The 25,386-nt window shown below is 46.5% G+C and overlaps 1 protein-coding gene across 2 annotated transcripts in view; it reads left to right on the top strand.

The window, feature by feature from the left end:
* The window catches only part of FSCN2 (fascin actin-bundling protein 2, retinal), a 215,626-nt gene that overhangs the window by 175,684 nt on the left and 14,556 nt on the right, over positions 1 to 25,386 (top strand). Inside the window, exons 2-3 of one of the 2 annotated variants that reach the window (XM_069655146.1) lie at positions 9,187 to 9,343; positions 10,085 to 10,206. The exons of the other annotated variant lie outside the window; for it this stretch is intronic. Of the exons in view, the coding sequence (XP_069511247.1) occupies positions 9,187 to 9,343; positions 10,085 to 10,206 (279 nt within the window). The remainder of the gene's footprint in view (positions 1 to 9,186; positions 9,344 to 10,084; positions 10,207 to 25,386) is intronic. 2 annotated transcript variants of the gene reach the window in all.

Below are 25,386 nucleotides of genomic sequence, written 5' to 3'. Positions count from 1 at the left end.
CATTAACTAATAACAAAAATGTTCCCTCTCATATACATGAGCGAGTTGCCACTGTGTCTACTAAAAAAGAAAATGATTTGCCTCTTATGGTATCGTCAACCCTCGGTTCCTCTTGCGGATTTGGCATCACCCATAGTACTGAACACATCCAGTGAGCTGTCCTATTGTGGGCACATACTTATTCCTGTGCCTGTAAAAAGATTCCCTGCTGCGACAGTGACCCCTCCACTCTAGGAGATAAAAACTGTCGTGTGTTTACACTCTGCTCTATCTGCATGGGTGCGTGCTGTGACTGCGCTTGAGGCAGATTTGATGGTTCTTGCTGTGGTTGTAAAGCCTTTTGCATTTGTGGTACTTGTGCCTGATACACTGTCTGATCTTGGGCAAACCCGTCCCTACTTTGTAGGCTATATGCTGGGGGATAAGCTGTCCCCCCTCTTGAAAATTGCCCATTTTACACATACCCTTGGCTCTCACATGTTTGCGCAATATGACCTGTCTTTCCACATGTCAAACGCACAGGTCTAGCTTGCTCTCCCGGCATGCTTTGATTATCATTCTGCATACTCCGAAAACCACCATGCTTATTCTGAAAATGTCCCCGATTATTCTGAAAGCCTCCTCTTCCACAGAAGCCTCCGCTGCCTCTCGGCATAAATGCGTTCCCTCCTTGATCCATCCGCCGTTAGTTATTCACCCGCGGCATACCTGCTCTCTGTTGTGATTCTGGCCCTTCTATGCTAGTTAACATCGCCTCTTCTATAGCATATTTCCACAGCTTCTTCTGTACTAACTTAGCTTCCTCAAACCTCCAAGTATCTTCTCTCTTTCGATTTTTCTCTTGCAACAATAAGCAATGGTGCCAATGGTCAGCTGTATTTCTGGCCGTGGGTTTGCCTCCATACCCTCCAGCTTCTTGAGCTGTCTCTGTACCTGGTCTGGCAATCCCTGACATAAAATGATATAATACAGGTATCCATTTACCCCACAGCTCTCGAGTTTCCAAAGACCACTGTTCTTGAAAATTTGGAATGTAAGCAAGCAGATCTCCACCCTCCTGCATCTTACGTGCCTTGATTGCGCCCATATCCTACGTATCAGGATATTGTACCCTAAGCGCTTTCCAGACTGCTGCTCTATAATTATTAAAATGCACTACAACATGCACTGTGTTCTGTGCTGTGACACTTGAGTATCCTGCTCTCGTCCAAATGTCATCAGCCCTTTCCGCAAGGATAGCTGCTAGAAGACCCTTAATGTCCCCTATAGCTAACATGTTTCCTCCTATAATTTTTTCAAATTCATAGATCAATTTCCCGGCGCCCGAAGTCAAACTCGGGAGCTTACACCTTAGATTATCCTTATCCATCTGGGGACACGGGATAAACTGTGGTCTGGCCCCTCCTTTTTCAAACAAGGGAAATTGTGAAATCCCAAAATCGCAATGATCTCCCATCATCTGCCTGTTCATAGCAGGGACAATGGCTCCTGATCGCCCTCTTCCTGGTAATGACCACAGCCTTCTCACATATGGTGGAGATTCTCCCCTCTCACTAAGAGGTTGACTTTTAAGTAATTCTGGCCGCCCTATAGGCTCTGGTGCTCTTTCTTTCGGCAAGTCCAAATCCGACCACCTCACTTCCTCGTCTGTCTGAAGGACTGCATGCGCCATCACCCTCCTCCCCACGGAAGGTTTCCCTGTCTTAATCTGACATATCTTGTCCCCAAATAATATGACTGTCGTCCTTCTTGTCTCTTTTTAGAGTTAGCCTGTCCAACGACAGGGCTCTATGCTCAAGGCTGAACAGGCCTCCCTCCTTGCCTTGTGACTGGGTACTTTCAGATCGATCATCTTTCCCTTTATTTCTCGATTCACTTTTTGTTTTCATCTCCTGATAAGCCTTCTCTATTCTGTCTCTGATGCTTCCTATCTCAAAATTCTCCTCTAGATTTACTCGAGAGGGTCCAGGCATAGGTTCTTGTGATGGGAGGAACTCCTCTATATCTTCTCATAATACTACTGGACTAGGTTCCATTAGCTCTTTCTCAATGCGATCAATGTCTCATGCCCTCTCTTTCATTCCATTTCCTCATCAAATTCTCTTGGTTTCTTTGCTTCCTCCCTAACTCTTTCCTCTTCCTGTCTTTTCACTTCTCTTCTTTCATTTGCCCTAAGCACCTCGTCATCTCTGCGTCTTTGCATTCTTGTGTCTCTTAACTTCTGTTCTTCCTTCTCTTTTATTTTCTATCCGTCTTGTTCAATTGCTTTCCGCCTATTGTCATATTTTATTTGCTCTTCTGCTCTTTCTTCTTTTGTTAACTGTTTTTCTTGATACATTTGTTCCCGTCTTTGTCTAGTCTTTATTTTAGACTCCTCTTCTTTCAATCGTTTCTCTCATTCCCTGTCTTTTTTATCCTCCTCGTCTTGATCTTCCCCTTGCTGTACTTCCTCGATGCTCTTCCCATCTTGTTTGAGCAATATCTGACCACCCATCGATTTGTTCTGTATGACCGCCATCTCATCAGCTTTGTCTTTTTCTCCTTTCCATCTCTTAATTTCTTGTCCTATATCTAGAGTCGCACTCGATCGTTCACTTTTCTCTTTGTTCCGTGGGACATCAGAGATCACATCTCTTTCTAGAGTTCTCTCTGGGCTCTCGTCACTGCTATAAGCAGGCGGCTCATGTATCGGATTACTATATCGTGTCGCTGCCTTAAGCTCTCTTAATGGATACAATCCTTCATCTTTTGTACTATCGCCATTAACTTCAGGCACAGTAGGGGGAGCAGAAGGCTCAACACCCCCCTCTTTACACTGGTTAAGCACCCAGTCTTCAGAAGGAGGGTCTTACCTTTCCGCCTGATACATTTTCCAAAGCTCTAGGCTAGCTAACCTCTTTTCCAATTTATTTCTTGTGTAGCAGCGTGGAAGTATGTGGTCATGTGTTGCAAAACTGCTTTTGACAGTGATCCCCCTTGTGGCCATGGCATGAACATTTTATCTGCTGTGCCCTTAACCCATCCTGCACTATATTGCTTAAGCTTGGCTGTGTGTTTTGGCAGCTGTTTGCACAGGTGCATGAGCGGAGTAACATCCTCCATCATAACAAGTCACTGTCGACTGTCAATACTTACCATTATTTTACACAGAAAAATACTTTTCAGAAAAACAATACAATATGAGCAAGCACCAATCGTCGCTGCTCCAAACCTCTAGGTCTTCCTTCTCTTCAAACTACCTAATCAATCATTACCAGTAATAACTAAATAAATAAATAACCTACTCTGAGTCTTTTATCACAATCTATTAGTTGTCCCTCTTCGACATTTCATCATTTCCTTAATACATACAATACATACAATATACAGACAGACTGACTGGCCGGCCCCAACATGTATCTCTGCCAATGCTCCTTGTGGCTACTCTTGCCCCTAAAAGTTATTTTCCTTAGCAAACCTTGTTCACTCGTAGCCTTAGTATATCCACTTGGATTTTCAAATAACTTCTTTTAGACGTCCCTGGACATAGGATTAATGGGCTTAATCTATGACGCTCCTCATCCTTCACTCTATTGACGCTCTTCGTCGTTAAACTAAATACCCCACCAACCCTACGTTACTTTCTTCCCATTTTCACTTTCCCCACTTAATATTCATACATCGTTTTTTGCCGCCTTTCTCAATCTACTCACCATTTGCTTTTCAACTCCTGACCCTCAGGATCGGCTCCTCCTCAACCAGCCACCTTAGCCTTCGGTCCGCTCAGCTGCCTGTAGAAACCAGGAGGGGAATTCTGTGAAAGAGGGACCTGTCCCACCTATTTTGTTGTCTTGCAAGAACTTGGTTTCGGCCGCTATCCAGAGGAAGCCTCGTGGTCCTCCGGTTAAATGGCAGAGGACATCGATATTTCGAAGACCCTAAAAGCCTACTGGGTCGAAAGATCATTAACCATCCTACCTCTGCTACCACGTGAAGCCATAGACCTAGGGCCCTTTAAGACGAGGTAACAATACTTAGAGATGGATGGGGAAGCAGAATTTACCCATACATCAATAATCAAACCGACTCAGAAAGTTGGCAAAACAAGGTGCTGTTTTATTTGAAATTATCTAAAACAGGGAGTTACAACGGACATCAACGGACGTTCGCTCGATTTCGCTCAATGCATTTAATAAAAAACACAACTCCTATAGTCAAAACTCGCCATCAAATACATCACATTACGTGGAAAACTACAAAAACCTACTTGGGAATGTGATAGGCTTACAGTGAACATCTAAGTATACATTCCATACTAACAGGGGTAGTGATTGGGTCTCGAACATCAGGTGGACAACTAATCCCTCCACTAGTGCAAGTCATCTTCATAAAATACACAGCGATCTGTTACTTGGCCCTCTACTATTGGTTGCCACCCTTGTACCCTTCTGGAATATTCCACATGCCAGCAGCACGCAGGCTGGTACCCCAGATGCCTGTGGGCTGGTCTTGAGCATAGCTTCCCACTCAATTAGTCTGACATCCATCATCACTCTTATGGTCTGCCTTTCAATTAAGGGTTTGAACTTGGCCTTGCAGAAGCTCTCTGCCTGAGAATAAAAGGGAGTGTGGCATGGTTTTATCGTTTGGTTTCGGTGTAGCTCGACCCAAAGTCTATTTCAATCTGACCATGTGACGAGACCACGCTTTCAAGCTCTTTGCTGCATTTAATACTATTAAATGATGAACTCTTGACGCCTTCAGTTTTTTTCCATTCCACCTCAAAAATAAGTTTGTTTCTTTCTCACTTTCATGTAACTACTGGATGAACAACCAGGCTCACGGTTTCCTCGACTCGTGGTGCTGTGCCATCCAAGCCTTTCTTGAATTTTCATTCACCTTTGGCTGTTTTCCAACTGCGCCACACTGAAACCCTTTCTATTCACGGGGTTCAAGCCTTGCTAAAGTACATTGTGAAACATCCAGGTTCGATACATTCTTATGTATATACATTGCCGCATTGCCGCAATCTATTCACTACGTAGCCAGCCTCAAGATCACTTTGTCTACTTGCGTTACTGCATACCGCGTCTGTAGAATTGTAAAATGACTTTGCATTTTCTTCAGCATTTCCTTGCATGCGCATCTTCATTTCGAACCCGAAATGTTGCTCATTTTTAACACCTCCTCTTCAGGTTTTATAGAATGTTTAAGTTCTTTAGTCTTGTGCATCTTTCCAGGGTGCATCAGTTCTGCTTCGCATGACGTCCCCATTCTTCTTTTCACTAATATTCACACTTCTTCCGGGACTTTGTCCTAAAGACCATCATATCTTCGTGAATGCACATAGGGTTTTCTCAGTTTGTTTCAAGGATTCTTTGCGGTACAGGCATCCTCACTGGTACTGCATGTGTCGCAACTTCTGGTTCCCAGCATATGGGCAATATAGGAGCAGAGCTTTTGGTAGGGGCTTTTGACTCTTCCACTACACTAGCGTGTGTGAAGAGGTTGGAAGATACATGTTTGAGTGATGATGATGTCATTGAGCTTGCCGTTAGTGATGCGGTTTGTGATATCAGCTGTGTGTAGGATGGCTGAGGGAGCATTGAGGAGTACCATGGTAGACACTGAGGATATGTGTGAGGTTATGAGTCTTAGCCTCCCGTTGGTGATTGAGATGTGAAGCTTGTTTACGAGGTAGTGAGACTGTAAGCATGAATCTAGGGAGAGACTCATTGTGATGTCTGACTTAGGGAGGACGCGTTTCTGGCCTTTGGCCATATCCTTCTCCTAACAGGCCAGGTGAAGTCCTTGCATTCGTCCGCAGGTGAGGATGTCGGCAATGAGCTTGCCTAGTAAGACCTATTTAAGTAATGGGTGTGTGGGCAGGCTGGAGGGGGTGCAGAAGCTGGGGCCTGGTCATGTAAGCAGTTGTACTCCCTGCACAGGAACAACTAGTAGCTCCCAATCCCTGGGAGGAGTTTTAAATTTGCTGCTTCCACTTATATATTTATTTATTTATAGATGTATAAGGTGCCGAAGCCCACGGGCATCAGGGCGCCAACATGAAGAAAGGGGACGAACAAAAAGTGAATGGGTCACACAGAAAGAGGATGAGCCAATAGTCTATCCTAGTGATTAATTAAAAAGAGCTATTTCTAAAGCAGGGCGGAACTTCAGGTTGTTGTTCAGCTGTAAATTGCCATGGTAGCCTCATTTTCCAGCGAAATCTCAACTTCTGAAACAAGAAGCATCAAAATGATTACTTGTCTCCTCCAACCAAGTGGCTGACACAATGATTACACAAGAAACTTGGATACATCAGGGTATGGGCGCAAGATGGAATCAGAGCGACTTGACAAATTGAGACCCCAGCATTTCAAAAAGGCCACAATTTTGTTCCAGAACACTGATAGGAGGGCTTTCACGTACATATATGGTACAACTCATGCTGGAAGTAAGCAAACCTCTGTGTGGATCATCATGGCATTTGGTAAACACTGCATCATTTTTAAAAGGGATTTCACACCAGGGGTGGACTGGCCTACAGGGAACTCTGGAGTTCCCCCAGAAGCTCACTGTCTTGAGAGCCCTGTGTCTCTCTAGGCTGGACTACTGCGACAGCCTCTTTTAAGATCTGCCGTCCTCTACTCTCCGCCCTCTGCAACTAATCCAGAACAGGACTCCAAGACTTGTCCTTGGCCTCAAGCCCAAGGACCGTATCTCTCCAGCCTTGAAATCTCTCTACTAGCTCCCGGTGGCTGCAAAGATCAAGTTCAAGACCGTTCGCATTTTCCACAACGCTTTCTGGGGCCGGGGCCTGCACTATGTCCAACACTCTATTCCAAAATACCTTCCTTCTCGAGCCCTTAGCTCATCTACCTCCAATTCTCTAACGGTTAGATGCTTCTCCAGGCAGAGAGTGGGGGCCAGATCTCTCTCCTCTGCAGGTGTCTCCCTCTGGAATGCCCTCCCCGCCCCTCTCAAACTTGAGCCGACCACTTGAAGTTCTGGAAGCAGCTCAAAAACGTTCCTCTTCTCCTCTACTTTCTCTCTCTCCCTCCCTGCTACCTACCTGTCTGCTGTACCAACTGGTTGCTTGGCTTCCCTCAGAGTCTCACAGGACACCAAGCTCTTTCTTGATCAGTCACATTTGCACTGCCTCCAGGCCTACCACGAACTTAGGGGCTGTAACTGTAACCCTACAGTCCTTGGTTCTCCTTGTACTACCGAGAGCAGCACTGCCCTGGCTGCATTTACTCAGAGCATTGCTGCCCAGTTTTCCCTTCCCCTCCCCCTTGAACTTCCCCCCTCCCTTTCCCCTTGCACTTCTCCTTCTCGCATTTGCACGATCTGAATGACACAAGGCCTAGTAAGATCGTTTGTCTTGTCCTCCCTCTCTCTTCCTTGTCTTGTCGCGCCTAGAAACACTGGTATACAGGCGCGTTATAAATGACTGATCATATCATATCAGATTTCCTGGTGGGCCCCTGCACCCTGGAATCCTTTGGTGAGGGAACCTATTTTATGTTCAAATTTTCTCAGAGAAAGTGTTGGCCTTGATGAAAATGTGTAATATGGGGCCAATTTGAACGTTATTTCCAGGGCCGCTTTTGGTTCTTAGTTCACCCCTGTAACTGGGTATGGGATGCAATTGTGTCAGCAAGCGAACGGCTGCAGTAGTGAATATGTTCAGTATGACTGCTTGGGCCGTATATTCTCACCCGTCGGCTTTTAGTTTCTGACATTGCAATAAAGTGGCGGCCCTGCAGTAATTATTCACGCAATTAGCGGCATGAGCTACTCTCGAATGTCAACTAGGCCATGGCGGGCCCAGCAGTAGGCCGAACAGTAAGTCCTTTGTCTCACACTGGCATCCCTCCCCTCACGTGATGATTTAATGGGAGTGAGGTGGCACAGAGAAAGATGCACTCATCATTTCTGTATTCCTGTCTTTCAGGATTGTGGCGCAGCACTTACTAACAGATTCCCTGGGGGTCCCAAGAATGATCCCCTGACATGAGACACTCACATTAAACCTTAATGTTCCATGGCGCGATAGCATTACCATTTGCCCTGATGGAAGCTGCATGACATTTTAGAGCGGGAACAGGTAGACATTTTAAAGATGGCCACAGCCAGAATAAGTAGACTTTTGTTCTTAACATGGCAGCCGGGGACAGGAATTGATTAAAACTGGCTTTAAGATTGGAGCAGCAGCCGTTGTTGGGCTCTGATTTTGTTATTTGTAGGCACATGGTTGATTTTGGGAATGGGATGACACACACACACATGTGGTACTTTCAAATAGCCGGTACTCGACCGTACTGTCACCTTAGCTCGCCTTGGAATTTGGAAGAGTTCGATATCGTTTTGGGCGCTTGCAACGAGTTAGCGCCCAAGGAGTTGCATTTTAGTGTCTCTTCCTATTGTGGAATACTAAGGGAATGACGTCACTGTCCTGGTTCTGGGTTGGAGAACAGTAAAAACACGGTTTGCCTACAGCCATCAGGAAGCCACTTCCCGCCCTTTTCTTTGATAGACTCCCAGTGGCTAAGGACCTTAGACAGAATGTTGCAAACTTTCATTTATTTTACATCTGCGCCTTGATGCAGCTGCTTGGACCCTATCTATAGGGTATGTGCGTTATAAATGCTTAATCAAATCAAATCAACACATGCTGTCAATATATAGATGTCACATTAGATATTTTCTGTGGTCTCACACATATTCCAACATGGGATTAGGGGTATTGGGAAATTCCACGGAAAAGTATGTATTATTATTTTTGGCAAACTCCCTGCAATAAGCCACGATGGATGACTTCCTTCTAGACAGATTTGTTCGTATTTTTAATAGGATTGCGAATGAACAGTTTACATTTTTATAATTTGATATGATCTCTAGATTACGTTTATTTCTTTTATTTTTGTAGATATGAATTATGTCCACAGTGAATATGTATGTGAAAATGTGCCACATATTTAATTAGAAAGCAATTATTATGGACACTGATATCTGGCCCCTTCTTCTGCTTGAATGCTCATCATAGGGCAAGAACATTGGAAATTGGGAGATGTTGTCCCATGTGACTGCAACATACGGGGATCTGGAGCTCCAAGGGGTTAATAGGAATAGTAAATGGCTTTAACTTCCCCAAATCCTACAGCATATCTGTCATTCTCTTCTCCCTTGTCTCACCTCCAGGGATCAACGTGTCAGCCAATCAGGATGAGGAAACAGATTTTGAAACCTTCCAGATGCAAATCGATAAAGAGACACGAAAGTGCATATTCTACACGAGTGCCGGTAACTACTGGACCCTCGTCACCCACGGAGGCATCCAATCCACCGGCACAGAAATGTAGGTGACAATCTCTGGTTAAATGCAAACCCCCTCCTTGACATAATGTACATGTCACTGCTACCACCTTAGAAACATGGGCGCCCTCAGAGGGCCAAAGCTGAGATTTTTCGAAAAAGCCGAACCGCAAAACAAGCAAAACAACCAAAGATTTACTGTTTACTGTATCACTTTAGATAATAATGTCACTGTAAACATGTTATGTAATAAATATATTGTTACTGTTCCTGAGTATTAGTTTTGTATAAACCATATTACATCATATATCACCTGGTTAATTCGAAAACTAATGCACAGAACCAGTAAAAATATATTTATTACATAACATTTTTACAGTGACATTATTATATAAAGTGATACAGTAAACAGTACATCTTTGATTGTTTTGCAAGATATATTGGGTGTGCGAGGGATGGGAGGGTTCCACAAAGGTGTGGACATCTGCTGATCTTCATTGTTGATACCACCTAGTGTCAGGGTTGGTTTATCTCCCTTGCACCCCTTTACCTATCTTCAAATTAGAAAGAACTAACTTGAATAGAAGTGAGTGCTCCTAGACGGTAAACTCCAAGTATCTTGTCAAAGGGCCTTCCCCTTTGGCTATGATCATAAAATGCCAGTGCCACCACCCTGTTGTATTCGCAACCACTCTCACCAAAAAACAATGGCCAAAAATAAATTGTCCGGAAGTTCGATCCTTGGAATACCCCCTGATCTCTCTTTTTCCCCTTCTGTTTCTAGCTCTGCCAGTACAATGTTTGACATTGAATGGCGTGGACGGAGAGTCGCCCTCAAGGCCAGTAACGGGAAGTACGTTTGCACTAAAAAGAATGGGCAGTTGGCCGCCGTCAGCGACTCCGTGGGTAAGGCCAACACTTTTTGAAAGAATCTGTGGGTTTATTCCTCTACCCAGGCTCATGAACCAGAGAGGTGTAGAAGGTGCTAAGTCACGGAATTATAGTCATAGAAACCTGCAATGTAGCAGTAACAACACACTCATGAAAATTACAGCTGAAAGGGTACAAATGATGAATCAGTTGCAGCTTGTGAATTTTGGACATGAGGTGATAAGCACCCAGTGGAAAAAAGAAAAGAAAATTCTAACGGTTAGATGAAGATACAACTTTAAACCAATTTATCTAATAGACACCAATAATCAGTTCCATGAGTCAACTGGAACCAACTGGAATTTTGTCAATAGCAGACTCTTGAATGTCCATAAACCGGTACACTTAAATCGAGTTCTAACTGGTTCATTGGAATTTTCGGTTTGAGATGTATGTGGTTGTATATCACCACAAACTCTATTGGCCAACACTGAAACCTGGATCTCCCCAATGACACTGCAACTCTTGGCAGATTTCATTTGACTTTGCCACCTTATGTCACTCCCCTCGACTCACCCAAAAAGGTGGAGGTGTTAGCCGAATGATCAGTAAGAAAACACCGTCTTCCCCCCCCCCTGACTTTTCCCACTCCTTCTTCAAACACATCTCTGTCCAACTCTGCGCTTCCACCCCTTTCATTACCCTCCTCATCTATTGGCCACCTGGCTTACCTGAGTCTTACTCAGCCCAAGTGCCCTTGATCATAATGGGTGACCTTAACCTTCTCACCAGTGGAGTAGCTTTGCTGAAAATGTTGGGGGGGACATGAGATCTGAAGAAAAGGTGCGCCAGCCAAATGAATGGGGACAAAATGGTGTGCCATGAAAGTTGGGGGGGGGACAAACACCCCTGCCCCCCCTAAAATTAAGCCCATGCTTCTCAACATCTCCAAAACCAATTACCGCTTCATTCCACCCTCACTCACTAATTTGTTAGTTAGCCCCCTTAAAAGTCAGACCCACAACTTCCTGGTCTCATCTTCCTATTCTCAACCGTCCACTCTTCTGCCCTTACTATTAAGACCTCACTCCAAGGCCACTCAGTCATTCACTTCAACATCTTCGTTGCTCCTGCACTTATCCTGCCTCCCAATATCCTCAATAGGAAGTTCAAACCGGACTCCGTGGGACCAATTCTAGACCAAATCAAGTCCTCCCTGGAAACCCTCTTGCCTCCGCTTTCCCATTCCATTGAACTGGCCATCACTGACTTCCACAACACACTCACCGCTTCTTTTGATTATCATTGTCCTGCTCACTCCTTCACCCCACCTTCAAGCATGGATCGCCCAAGTGATCCGAAGACTAAAGACACCCATGCGCCTCCAGCTAAACTGCTGTGGTGAAGACCACTCCCTCATGCTTCGCAATGCCTATACAGACCCTATCCTTGCCATCACTATTGCTCTCGACTCCTCCAAAGCATCTTACTCCGTGAGCTTGTATCATCGCTGCGCTTTCACTACTGCAAACTTTTCATGACCCTCTAAGCTTTGCTTTCCCCCTCAAAAACACTTCTTATTCTGGTCTCCGCTGATGGCGGTCTCCTACGCCTCTCCAAAATCACTAAGATGCGTGACATCTTGTCCACATTCTTACCTCTTCCTCCTCCTCTGTCTTTCTCTCCAGATGCCACCACCCCACCCTCTCTTCACTTTCCCATTTCTCCCCCAACAAACTCTTACCCCTCCTGCCCACAGCTATCCCATCCTGCGTTCTCTGTGACTCCTATGCACTAAAAAAACTAAAGGGCTTGCACCAATTACCTGCCCTCACAGCATGTCCCTCTTCAATCTCCCTTACTCCTACTGTGATCCCCATATTAAAGAACCCCGCCATTGCCTTTCTACACACTCGTCTCTCTTCTGCCCCCTCGTGCAAAAGCCTGTGAGTGAGTTGTCTTGACCCACAACGTATGCTCCCTCGAGGAATGGGTCCACTGCAATCCCCTTCAATCTAGATCGTTTCAGAACACACACTCTGCCGAAACTGCTCTCACCCACATCTCCAACTTGTTTACCTCTGCTCATCGCTCTCCACCCTCCTCTATTCTAATTCTACTGAATCCCTCTGCAGCTTTCGATACTGCAGACTATCCCTACCTCCTTCAAGCCCTCCCATCCCTTGGTTTCAAGGATGGCACATACACAGTGAGTGGCCTCTTACCTCTCTAACTGTTCCTTCCACATCTCTTGGAATGCAAACACCCTCTACCCCACACAGCTTCCAGTAGGCGTCCCCCACCTCCCTTGGCAAACTCGTGTCATCATTTGACCGTCATTGTCACTCAACGGCACTGAGACCTTCTAATCCTTTCCCTACCTCCTCCCTGAAACCTCCAAACACATCACCAGATGCCTCACAGCCATCTGCCACTGGGTGGCTCTATGCTGCCTGATTTTTAACTCCTCTGGGGTAGAAATCAAATTTCTCCCTGCCCACAATGCTAACCCAACCCTCCCCTCTCCTATCCGTTTCCCTCTGGACGTCTTCTCTCTTTTGCCCAGTGCTCGCAGCCTTGGAGTCCTCATTACGGCTACTGCCACAGCTGTGTGAGTTAACCTTCTCAACATCAGAAAGATGTGCCATTTCACAGAGCACTCTACTAAAGTGCTCACATCTACTCTTCTGCTCAGCAAATGTGATACTGCTCAAGCTCACTTCTCAGTGTTTCTTTCCGCTCTTGCTCTCCACTTAGCAAAGTCCTAATTTTCATCATGTTCACCCTCTACAACATATCTCAAACCTCCCCCAGCTCCGCACACCGTCGCCATGCTCCATGTCTCTCCATGCAAAATGACTCTCTATACAATTCTACTCCTAGTCTATAAAGCTATTCACAGTATTAGGCCTTCACCTCACCTTGGGGACTTGATCTACTTATACTCACCCTCTCATTCCTGTAATCCTCCTACATCATCACCCTTGCTGTCCCCAGACCCCAGTGCCTCCACACGATTCTGCTCCTTGGCCCTACTATCCTGTTGACTGGAATGCCCTCCCCTTGACATCCAAGCCAACCTATTGATGGAACATTGCAAGTGCAGGCTCAAGCTTCACTTACTGGCCAATGAAGGAGCCACCCTTATCCCCTATTCCTCCCCTCCCACCTAGGCACCACACATATGTTCTTTCTGCAATGAGTATATTACCTTTCGCTGTGGCTTTAGGCATTGAGTGTCTTAGCCATTGAAATATGTTATCTTGTCTGTCCCTGTTTCGTGTCCCTGTACCCTACCACCTCATCAACTGGTCACTCTCACTCAATTATCCCCAATTTCTGTTTGAAATGACACCCTTATATGCAATAAATACAACTGAATCCAATGTTAGTGTGTTACACAGATGCATCACTTTAAGGCAACAGCAGGATGTTGCGCTGGGGACTCATCTGACATAGCAAATACATGATTACAGAGAACTCTCAACTAGAACCTAGTCACTTTTATTTCTTGCATTCTGGGACCTGTGGTTTTGCTTTTCCCATTATACTTGCGGGACCGCGAATCCCAGGGTAAGAAGAAATAGAAAGGACTGGCTCTGCTAGAGAGATTTGGTAGGAAAGGTTTGAAAATAGAATGGGGTTGGAGCTAGCAAGTAGTGAGCCATCATGAAAAAAGGGGGCTTTACCACTCTAAATCTCCCATCAACTTTGCCTCCTCCGAAATCACCATTTCGCTTACCCGCTTCTGTGAGGTGTAATGACAAGAGTGGGGCTGAGTGATCTGCTAGACAGTATATTCATGTTGAAGAAGAGGTACATTACCCCTCAACCCCTACACCCTCACCTGTTTTAATACAGTCCTTCGTCATTGAAGCAATCCACCTTCCACGCTGATACAACCCTGGTGAAACCAGGTTAAAAGAAATATGTAACATTGTTACTGAATCCATCCATAATTGAGGATTAAAGCCATGCTCAACCATGTTCCTGCAATTTCTTCGACAGAAACAATTATTGATGGCCTGTGCCAGGCTGTTGCCAAGATGTACAGGAACCATGTCCTTGTCAAGAGGGGATTGTAACTCCTTTCAGCCTGCAGTGGGGGGGGCCTACCACGGAGGAATCCAGAGCCAGTCCTACTCCAGAGGAGGATGTTGGCAGTTGGGAGGGCCCCATGTAACAAGTTATTTATGTGTAGTACAAATTTGCATCACCCATGCCTTGGAAAACAAATGATTCCAATTCTATAGACGCAATAGATCCAGGAAAAGAACACCAAAGAGACCTAGAAACATCAGCACCCGCCAAAAACCTTCTAAACACTCCATCAGAGAGAGAGCTATGGGGATTCGAACCAGTGACCACGCTTCCCCAGCAAAGGTCCTACGCTAGTCGTGTACAGCCAGCACTGCATGAAGCAGAATGCCAGAAGGGAGAAGGGAGAGCTGGAGCTTCGACATGCCGGTTACCAACACTGCACACCATGAGACAGCATCAACCTGACCGATCTTGAACCTAGTGCGGCTGCCCTAAACAATTAGGGATAAAAAACAACTATGTCCTAAAAAAGATTGGACTTACCTGAGGGGTGGCAAGACCATACCCTCATAACACAAACCTGAAGATTGCACCGCCACGCCATTGTTGTTCCGTGGTGTTCCAACAGGGAGAAGCGTGCAGGGTATTTATGCAATATATACAATCTTTGCTTTATGGGACACCTCCCACGCAAGGAAGACGGAGCCAGATTGGCCAGGAACAGCAGCCCAACCAGAAGACAAGGAGGGGCATAAAGGGGTCTCCAGGCAACAAGATGTTGTGGGCTATTCCTTTGAGGATAGAGGAGAAGGCAGGAGTATAGCAAGAGACCAGCAGCAAGAAGGATGGTGGAGTGTGGAGGCGATTTTTGTAAGAGGTGAGGCCTTGGTTAGTGAGTGCAAGTGTATTGCACTCTGAATGTGTGTGAAAGATTAGCAGTTGTGTTTAGGAGAGGGAGTGTTGGGAGTGCATGTGGAGTGCTTGTATGAGTGAAAGGAGGTAATTTGAGTAGAGGTGTGGTGGAGTCGTAGTAGTATTGTGAAGAGGGAGTGTAGTGTGGAGAAAGCAATAGTAGTATGGAGGAGGGTGCAGATTAGTGGAGAGAGTAGAAACATCAAAGGGTCGAGGCAAGGCATACAAGGAGTGAAAGACATCAGAGGGAAGTGGGAGAGGATGCCAGAAATAAAGAAGGCGGGCAAAGTAGACGGGAGGAGAGCATCAGGAATTGAGAGAGAGAGAGAGAGAGGAGTATCTGGGCCTAATTGGGAAGAGTGTCTGAAAGGTAAAATTCAATATCCCTGTTTAGAGAACTAACCCCTGGATAGTTTAGAGTCAGTCTAAGAAGTCCCGGAGGAAGATTAAACGGATAAGACATCCTGCCTTTATGTCTTTACCTTTAGTATAAACCAAAACCTAGACAATAGGGGTCAATATTTGGAGTATAAAATCCTGGGGAGTACAGATGCCTAGGCTCGTGAGGATTGGTGCTTTCTAGAAGAGAAAGGGGGTCTAGTGCCATGTCCAAGACTCTGAATGTCTTGAGCTATCTGTGACACAGACCTTCATTCAGTGCATTCATGTGCAAGAGTCACCACCCGTCTTCTCTCATTCAAGTTGTCCCGAGCTCCTGCAACTTTGCACCCTGCTTGCACACTCCCTTTAATGCACAGGCATGGATGTGGGGGAGAAGTCTGGAGACCAGGTGGGGACAAGGACATGCTGTTGAAAATATGGGAATGGGGTACACTAGATACCTGTTTTGTGCGTGAGGGATGCTTGAATTGCCACTACTCGTGCAGTACCTGTTGGGTAACATGTATGCTACGTTATGTTATGATTGCCAACATTCTCACTGCACTTCATCACTAGACAACTCTGCATTGCCTCATGCCAAACTCTTCAAAAATGAAAGTAATAATAATAATAATAATTTGGCATTTATATAGCGCTATGAACCCTCAGGTATCTGAGCGCTGCTTATTATTACCCACAGTGCTGAGTTTGGCGCTGCCGGGATTCGAACCTGCATTCACAGGCTCTGCACGGATGTCAAAGCGCGCGCTCTACTCGCTGTGCCACTTGACCGGCTAAGTAATCTTTTCCACGGCTTCCAATGCCCATCCATACCCTACCCACCACTATCTCCCGACCTGCCTGATCTTCTTGCTCCCTCACCTGAGGCTTGCAACCTTGGAGTCCCCTTTGATAGTGACCTCTGTCTGCAACAATCCATCACTATGACAGCCTCCACTGCTCATATTAACCTATTGAATTTACAGAAAATGTGTCCATTTCTTATTAACCACTCTGAAAACTCTATCTCCACACTCGTGCCCAGCAAATTTGACTACTGTTCAAGCCTACTCCTTGGCCTTCCGCTCTACTCCTTACTCCCGCTAGAGAAAGTCTTTAACTTGTTTATCCGCTGGCTCTACAACCTACCCAGATCCTCCCCCACTTCTGCCTGTCAACAACATGCTGGTTGGCTCTCCAGGCACAACGCTCCCTTTTCGAGTTTCTTCTCCTTGTCTACAGAGCTATCAATGGTGTTGCTCCTCTGTACCTTTCTGATTGTGTCTCTTCTCACTCATTAGCTCATTCCCTGCGCTATTGCTCTGCAATCTACCTCACTGTCCCATCACCCCTGTGCCACCTCTCACTGCTGCTTTTTCTCCCTACAGGCCCCATTCCACTGGACCCTGCTCCCCATCACAGTCAAAGCCAGCCACACAGTGGATCGCTTCAAGGCTCAGCTTTATTTCACTTACTCCTGGCCTTTCCCACAACCTCTCGACCCTACCCACGGTCAGACTCTGGCATCCAATTTGCTCAGGCATCAATTAAAAAGTGGCCCATAGTTACAAATGACAATTCGGTCCTTTCATGCCAAACTGTTTGAGCAGCACCCAAGGGGATGTTTTTGGTAAAATGGGATGCAAATAATGCTTGTGAAGTAACTGATCAGACTGGCTCACTTTGGCAAAAAAACAAGCTCACTTTGGCCCATACTTGCATGTTGGGTCTGCACTTTAGGCATTACTCTATTGCCTTATTTAATTTCCAAATATTCTCATTGGAAACGGGTTGGGATTGCTAAACATGTGTAATATGGGGCCCCTTTAAACCTGATTTCCAGGGCCTTTTTGGGTTCCCAGTCCACCCCCGCGTATGGACCAGTCTGAGCCTGACCTGATCCCACCATACATCCAGTGATGCTTAATAATGTCATTTTGCCCCCTTAGGTTAATCTTACCATTGCAAGTCACCTGTTTCATATATATATATTTATCTGTCTGGTCTGTTTTGTCCCTGGCATATGTCCCACTTTTTTTACACCCTCATAAACTGGCTCACTACTTGTTCTTATCTTTGGGTCATTGTACAGGCACCCGTTCGCAGGAATGTCTCTGTCATCTGTAAATGTGTTACTTTAAGTCATTTCCAATCGAAATCGGCATCCCTGTTCTCCAAATAAATACAAATACTTTTATGTCATGCTATATCCCTTTTATACTGTGCCACATCGCGACTGTAGAGTGCACTGTGCCCTCGCCTCCGCCCCAGGCTATTCAGAGTATAGTCAACAAAGCAAGGGAAAGGGGAAGGGCTGAAGTGGCGGGGGAAATAAGGGGAGTGCTTATGATAGTGTGGGTGCATGTTGATCCCGCCAAAGTAGATCACAGATCAGGAATCCATTGCAGAAATGTGTGAGGGAAGCTTGCAATGCGATTGCTCTTGCTATACCTGTTCTGTTTGCTTGAGTCTAGTTGGCATGCCGATGCATGTGCTTTACTTTGTGTGCGATGGGTATGTGTGCTGCTGCTACCCATGCTGTTACACAAGCAGTGGCCTGAAGGGCAAAAGCCTCCCTATTTTCCCATTGACCCTCCTGCACTTTTGCATGAAGTAAGGGAGAGCAATGCGCAGGGGGCGGCTGCTGCTGCTTGTGAGATGTGCTGCTCAGACTTTGACATACAGAATCTCCTGGGGTACAGGAGGTAATGACGAGCCCCGTCAGGCCCAGGGTCCCCTCTGCGGCTTGGGTTCCTCTCTGATTGCATAGCATAGCATAGTATGATCTGATCTATTTCTGAGTCTTCCATGGGTGGAAATGGAGCCCGGGCACAGGACTAAGCACACCCATCATATTGTGCAGTAGTTCCCTTCTCTGAATGCAGGATGTTAGATGTTCAGTCTATAATAAAGGTGTGCACAGAGGAACCGCGCAGCCATATTGAAAGCTCTATCACACATAGAGCACATGATCCTCTAACCATTTGTGAAACTTCATTCTGGCTTTATTGCACTAACACCTGCAGCATGCATTTGTTTATTGCATTGTATAATGTGTGGCAGCTGATTGAAAAAGACCTGGGCTCCTTGATCTGAAACATCTTATTATGGTGGGTTAAAGATTGCTTGTGACACTATGCTCAGGCAGGGGTTTCACACCTATTGTACCTTTATTTCGACTCCGAGGCAGGGTGTCTCTTGGCGAGACGTCTAATGCTTGAGTATATGGCTAAGACTGTGCTGATGTGTAGGCAAAGACTATAAACTACACACAATTGTTTTTATTTGAGTATTTTGTTTTTCTTTAGGTTGTAAATATTTTAAAGAATTTTGCTTCACCACATATTTTCTTCTGCTTATGATATTTGCTGATTTGTTTCTCTTAACGAGTTAATATTAATGTATGCAATTTGTATTATGTGTAAAGTTTGAATTTATTTTCAATCTGCATCACATTAAAGAATTATTATCGAGCACACTGCTATAAAAGGACAGCACTGCTGCTAAACACAACCAAAAGTAAAGTTCAGTAATAACTATTACATGTGAGATTGTATTTTTTTTTTCTTTTCTTTGTATTGATTGAATGTCTTTCGATGTGTGTATAGTTTCACTTGTTGAAGCTAGATCACACAATAAATAAATAAAATAACTCAATTTGCTCAGCCCAGACTCAAAGAGCAGTCTCAAGCTGTGGATCTGTTGAGATGGTTTTAAACACCTTGTTTTGAGAATTTGCAAGTCTGAAAGTAGCACAATGCATGGGTAAGAGATCTGAAGTTATGCCATCCCAGGTCTGAAGTAATAAGCCACTTGTGGCTTTTATGCACACATCAATTTGCAATCCCTTGCACGCGGGCCTCCATATAGAATGTGTACAGAAATCCAAAGTGCCGTGCTCTATTGGTCACACACATTGTGTTGAAAAAAGGAAAAGAAATCCAGTAGGAAGTCACTTCCTGGTTAAAAAGGCATTGAGAATCACCCTAGAGCTGAGTGTTCTTCTGTTTGGGGTGTGAAGGTGGTATTTCATCTGTCTGAGTCTTGGCCTGTGAGTGCCGCTCTAGCCGTACAGCCATGATGTGCCCATCTCACAGTGTGATAATATCTGCGGTCCATTCAAAAGGTATCTGGTGCTAGAGCTTTAGCTGGTGTTAGGATGGTTTATTCTCCTGAAGGTGTAACCTCTAATCTCTAAACAAATGAAATGTATGACCCCATTCCATGTCTTAGCATTCCTTTCAAGAGGATCCAGAACTTTGTGTGGTCGATATCTAGAAATGTTATGAAAGTAGGATGTCACTACTCGGAGGCCCTTTCTACAGAGCTGCTTATCCCATTTTGGGTTATGAATAGGGTGCATCTTTCGGACTTTGGAGCCCGTTCCACCGGGGGCAGGAGGGGAGACTGTCATAGGGGTCCTATGGCTTCAAACTCTCTTAGTCCGGAGGGAAGATTGGAATGAAGCCTTCAACCAGCTCACTGCTCAAGGGAATCTATGTTGAAAATGTTTTACCGCACGCAAGTATCATATGTTACTGATGATGTATCTCAAGGGCTTTGACCTTGCATAATGAGAAGCCTCTGGTCTTGACATAGAATGGCTAATCCCCTGCACTAATGTGAGGCCAGGATTATTGCAAAATAGCCCGTTTGGATTCTAATGACGAAAACAAGGTTGAGCTAGTATTAGGCCTCCTACCCAACCCTGGGTTTCTTCTATTATCTTCCCTGCACTGTTTGTGTAAAGGAGGCGAAGATTCACTTTTGGGATCGGATCTCCAGCAAGCCCCCGCTTGCTGGGCCGCCTCCTAGGTGAAGGCGGCCACACTGGCGGCCTGCAGTATTGTTGCAGCTGCCGAAGAAGATGACTCAATACTCACTTCTGTGTCTCCTACTAGCATGTAAGCCCCCACTCACATTAGTACAGGAAATCAGCCATTCCTGTGCTGTAACTGCATGGGTGAGGAAGCCGGAATAACTGCTGCCTGTACTGTTCTTGCTATCTGACCAGGGCAGGGAACTCTCTGCGGCTGCTGTGTATGCTACCACCGTTCAGCATGCAGGAGGGATCACGGCCCTGCCACTGCCTGTCCTATGTATCAGGGAAACTTGCGCTAGTGCGGCCTGTGCTGTACCTGTTCTGCTGGTGTGTGAGGGGCGACATAAGAGGCAGAGGAGGCGACTCGACTGGATGCAGTGCGCTTTCTGCGATGAGGGTCAATTTGCTCTGTTTGGAAGGTGGGGGAAATCCCTCTGCTGCTGCCTTATTTATTTATTCGGATTTTTAAAGCGCACATCAGCTCGGGTGCATCGTGGCGCTATTACAGGTTAGGACATCAAGCAGGTTACAGAGAAAGGCATAGTGGGTACAAGGCATTTGCATTATAGGAGCATATTTTGGTTACCTATACTGGCATTACAGACTTATATCGTTACAGCACAGCTGTGGGGGTTATGTGAATAGTGTAGTTTTAAGGGATTTACGAAAGGAGTACAGAGAAGGTTCTGTTCTGAGTGAGTAGGGCAGGTGCTATGTGAGGGAAGCCAATGCCGCCGGCTTTGGCTCTGGGCCTGTGCCTGCTCGCTCTGAAGAAGGCGTGTGCTGCTGCTGCTGATATTGCTGTCATGCCTGTACACGTGAAGCGTTTACTGCATCATAGCTGCCTAGTTTCCCAGTTCCATGCGGGACACCTGGAGCCAGTCCTGCTTTCCCCACTGCGTGCTGGGACTTGTAAGCCCATCCTTACACTGGGACAAATTAAACTACACGTTCCAGCATGCAGTTGGGGGAGAGGGGGACAGGGAAGGCTCGAAGTGACAGGCATGGAACTGGTAAAGGCAGCTCTGACTGCAACTACCTAGGCTCTAAGTGTTGTGTGGCAGGAAGGCGTGCACAGCTAGCTGCACGCCACGTTGCCCGTTCTTCCGTGAGAAATGTGGCGGGCACGCCTCTCCTGCGTAAACATCGCTTTTTTTGTTAGCAGCTTAATGCCATAAAGATTAGGGAGCGCCCGCAGCGCTTTCTCACGATATTTAACATTATTTTTTTTAGAACTTGTTAGTAATTACATCACCGCAACCCTTTTTGCTCAAGAGATGCTGTGACAAGAAAGTTACCGTTTGAAGGCCATTTACTCATGGGTTTCAAATCACCAAGCAACCGTATTGGCTCCATCCACGTTGAATTTACCATCCATTCTGGCTTGCCAAGTGTTGCCTTTGCGCAGATGAAACCCTTCGATATAAAAGAAGCGCTTTCCAGGAGGGGCGACCGGCTGTGCCGGCTGCAGCCACTTCCTGCGATGCACTCGGGCTGTGCGATGGTAGCATTGATACCAGGCGTGCCATCAGTAAAGCGACCGCGAACCCGGGGTTGCTAAGCGACCATTGTATTGCATTGAAGCAAGACCTGCCAGACTCGCACGTCAGGCCGGCGTGTCCCCTGGGGGGGTTGAGAGGCACGTGATGTCGCCTGCTCTAACAAAGGTGCTTAGAAGGCCCAAGAGAGGTATTTGCCAGCACCCGTCCCTGTACACCTCCACCTAAAATAACACATCGTAATATGATGTGCGTATGGGGCACCTGTTAGCCTGCCAGAGTTAATGAAACGGGTTCGAGTGGGGGTTCTGAATACTTTCGATGTTTTGAACGTATTATCTGTATCTTTTTTTCCCACACAGTTTTGAGGCTCCTGGGCCCAGACTTGAGGACCTCCCCACTTACAAGCCCCGGAACCGTGGATCACTTACGTTGATGCTCTTGCGTGCCCATGGATGCCAACCTTTCACAGTTCCCATGGCTCGCACGCCAAACATTGGCCCAGCTCCATCTACCTCACTAAAAGGACAACATGGCACGTGAACACACCACCATTTGTACAACGTCAGTAGAATTAGAAACAAGCACAGTTTAATAGTACAGGCGAGTGTATTTCCCCCATTAGAGATGGCAGTTCCTTAGTTTTAGTTAACTGTGATTTATGACTAGTTTGATAGACAAACACGTCATCTTACTTTCATCACTCAGCCTAAGTGTGTACTACATGTTACTTGTAACTCTAGTGGTGGGATTACTCTGGGGTGCCTGGGGCATTTGGAAAAAGGGCCCTGTGTTTTCACTAGCAGTGACTTGCTTGACAGATTGCAACATCAGTAATGAATGGATGGAGCTGGAGCAAGCAAAATGTCTCTGGACTTGCAATGAAAGCAAGTGTAAACACTGGCATATCAGGCTCCTGCGTGCCTTATTTTCAACCCAGCCCGAAATCTTTTTTGGGGGGCAGATGAGGCAGCAAGGTTGAACACCTGTCTGTGAAAACTGCAGTCGTTAGTAGGTCACAGGAGGTCAAATGGCTGTGACTGGCTGAAGAAGACCACAGGGAAGTCATTGTTCGCAGATAAAATGCTCCCTTTGCATCTAAAAAGTCCATCCCTTTAGTAAAGGGGGGACCTTCTTTCTCAGCCTGCCCTGCTGGAGGGTTTCCGGACACCGGTGCGGCCTCGAGGGTTTGGTGGTTAATGAGGGGCAACCCCTCGAGTGGCGGGTCAGCTGACAGCTATGCCTGCAGCCGGTTCTTCAGAACAATGTTGTGCCCCACCCCTGACCCTTCACATTTTGTCTCCTCATATTTACCTCCAATTGCTCCCTTTTTCCTCATGCTATCAAGCGCTTCATTCGGTTGTATGGGGCAAAGAAGACGGATCCGGGACCACCAAGGTAAGTTACACTGTGCTTTATTGTCCTGGGCCTGTACTCCTTTGAGATGTACACCGGGATGGTAGGGGACACGAATGACAAGACATCAAGGGAAGATACAGCGGGCTTGCCCCCACACGCATAGACAACCGCTCTCTCACTCCAAGCACCAACGGTCACTTCGGCACACTCCGACTCTCACATTCCACACCAACCCATGACATCTCAACACTCCAAGCTCACATTACAACACCTCTTCCTCCCTAAGGAAAACACAACAGAATGAAAAGGGAACCATGACCAGCTCTGAACCCCAGTCACCCAAAGCCCACACACGACACCAGAATTCCTGCACACAGCCGCCGCACATGCCCAGAAACTCTGGCATCCAGAAACACATAAGGATCCGTTCACAGGCCAACCGGACCATGGAAAAATGCCCCACGGCGCACACACCACCTCACTCACTCACTCCAATCACTCCCAGCATCACTTTAACCTTGCTGCGCCTATCTACAATGTCCACCAACTTGGCACAGCACTGCTGCGCCTACCTACAATGTCCACCTTGGAACAACACTTATAGCGTTGCCACTCGTCAGACACCCTCGAGGACTAAAAACAAAAACAATGCACCACCGCCTGTCCCTCGGGACCTAGGACTGCCACTCCTAGACAAGCTATTGTTCAGAGAACACTACATCCCAACCAACCTTGCCACCTGCGCTCCATACACCTCCCACTCTGGTCTGCCCCCCAGAGTCTCAGAGCTTGCCCTCTGAGCACAAACTAAAACTCTGAAAAGGGGCAACAACAGTTGCCCGACTCCCATCGAAGGACCCAACTAATACAAAACATTCCGACAGTGCAAAACACTCAACAACTGATAATTACTACCCTACTTCGACAACTGACAATTACTTCCGTACTACAACATCTGCACCACTACACACCTACCAATTGGCCATTTTTCTCTTTCTTCTTATACACCACCTCTAAACAACACCAGTTAACACCACCTGCTTACAATGCCTAGAAGACAGGAAAAACTGAACTTTTCCATTACATATAGCGAACTACCCAGGCACTATGACCAGGCGCTAGGAACACAAACAGAGCAACCGTTGCTCTCAACATGCTCCAGTCAACACCACCTGCTTACAATGCCTTCTAGACAGGCACAACTGGAATTTTCATTATGCATAGTGAACTACCCAGGCACTATGACCAGGCGCTAGGAACACAAACAGAGCAACCGTTGCTCTCAACATGCTCCAGTCAACACCACCTGCTTACAATGCCTTCTAGACAGGCACAACTGGAATTTTCATTATGCATAGTGAACTACCCAGGCACTATGACCAGGCGCTAGGAACACAAACAGAGCAACCGTTGCTCTCAACATGCTTCAGAAGAATAACTCAATATGGGGAAACCGACTCACGCCCCTTGACACATACTGTTGCCCCAAGCACGAAGCCCACTGAAAACTTTCCAGCGCCTGGTCCAAAAATCTGTACGGACTTACATAACTGGAAAATCTCTCGCTCGATGGGGATTCAACTGTCCTCTGATGAACCATTCTGTCATGCCCAGGACACCCCATGACCCCCAACAGAGTCTCTAAATGTTCCTCGTTGCGCGCCACACTGCGACCTGTCACCAGAATGTTCTTGTTTACTTCCAATAAGCTGTGAGCGGGATACGACCCGCAGGAACATCAAAGGCCAATGCTCACGTGACTGGCAGGCAACGCCTCACAATGCTGTGATGTCTCCATTCTGACTTGGGACACCGTCTTGGCAACTTCCACCGGGGCTCCATGTAAACTCCCTTCGAAGCCCCTTCCAATAGGCATTGGGTAGGCGTTGCTGATTGCCGCGCAACGCCATGGAAGGGCCCTGGACACCCACGGCTGCCAACCCGTTATTCTTCGGCTTGCCACGGGTGCCTGTTCGAACAACATGAACCGCTCCTCCATGCTCTCCAGCACCTCTCCGCTCACAGACACACAGGGGAGAGACGACTACACTACGCTGCTTGCTCTGACGCCATGCACCAGTATTGGCCTCCTAGCCCAACCTGCACCACTGTCACTGCTGGCTACACTGGAGCAGGATACCCCGCTGGCTACTCCAGGCCCCCAAAAAGATCATGAGAACCACCGCAACTGGAACCGCCTCC

Source organism: Ambystoma mexicanum, chromosome 3q, assembly GCF_040938575.1.
Source record: "Ambystoma mexicanum isolate Mex_15411 chromosome 3q, UKY_AmexF1_1, whole genome shotgun sequence".
Classification (NCBI taxonomy): Eukaryota; Metazoa; Chordata; class Amphibia; order Caudata; family Ambystomatidae; genus Ambystoma; species Ambystoma mexicanum.
This window is presented reverse-complemented; position numbering and strand designations above follow the sequence as displayed.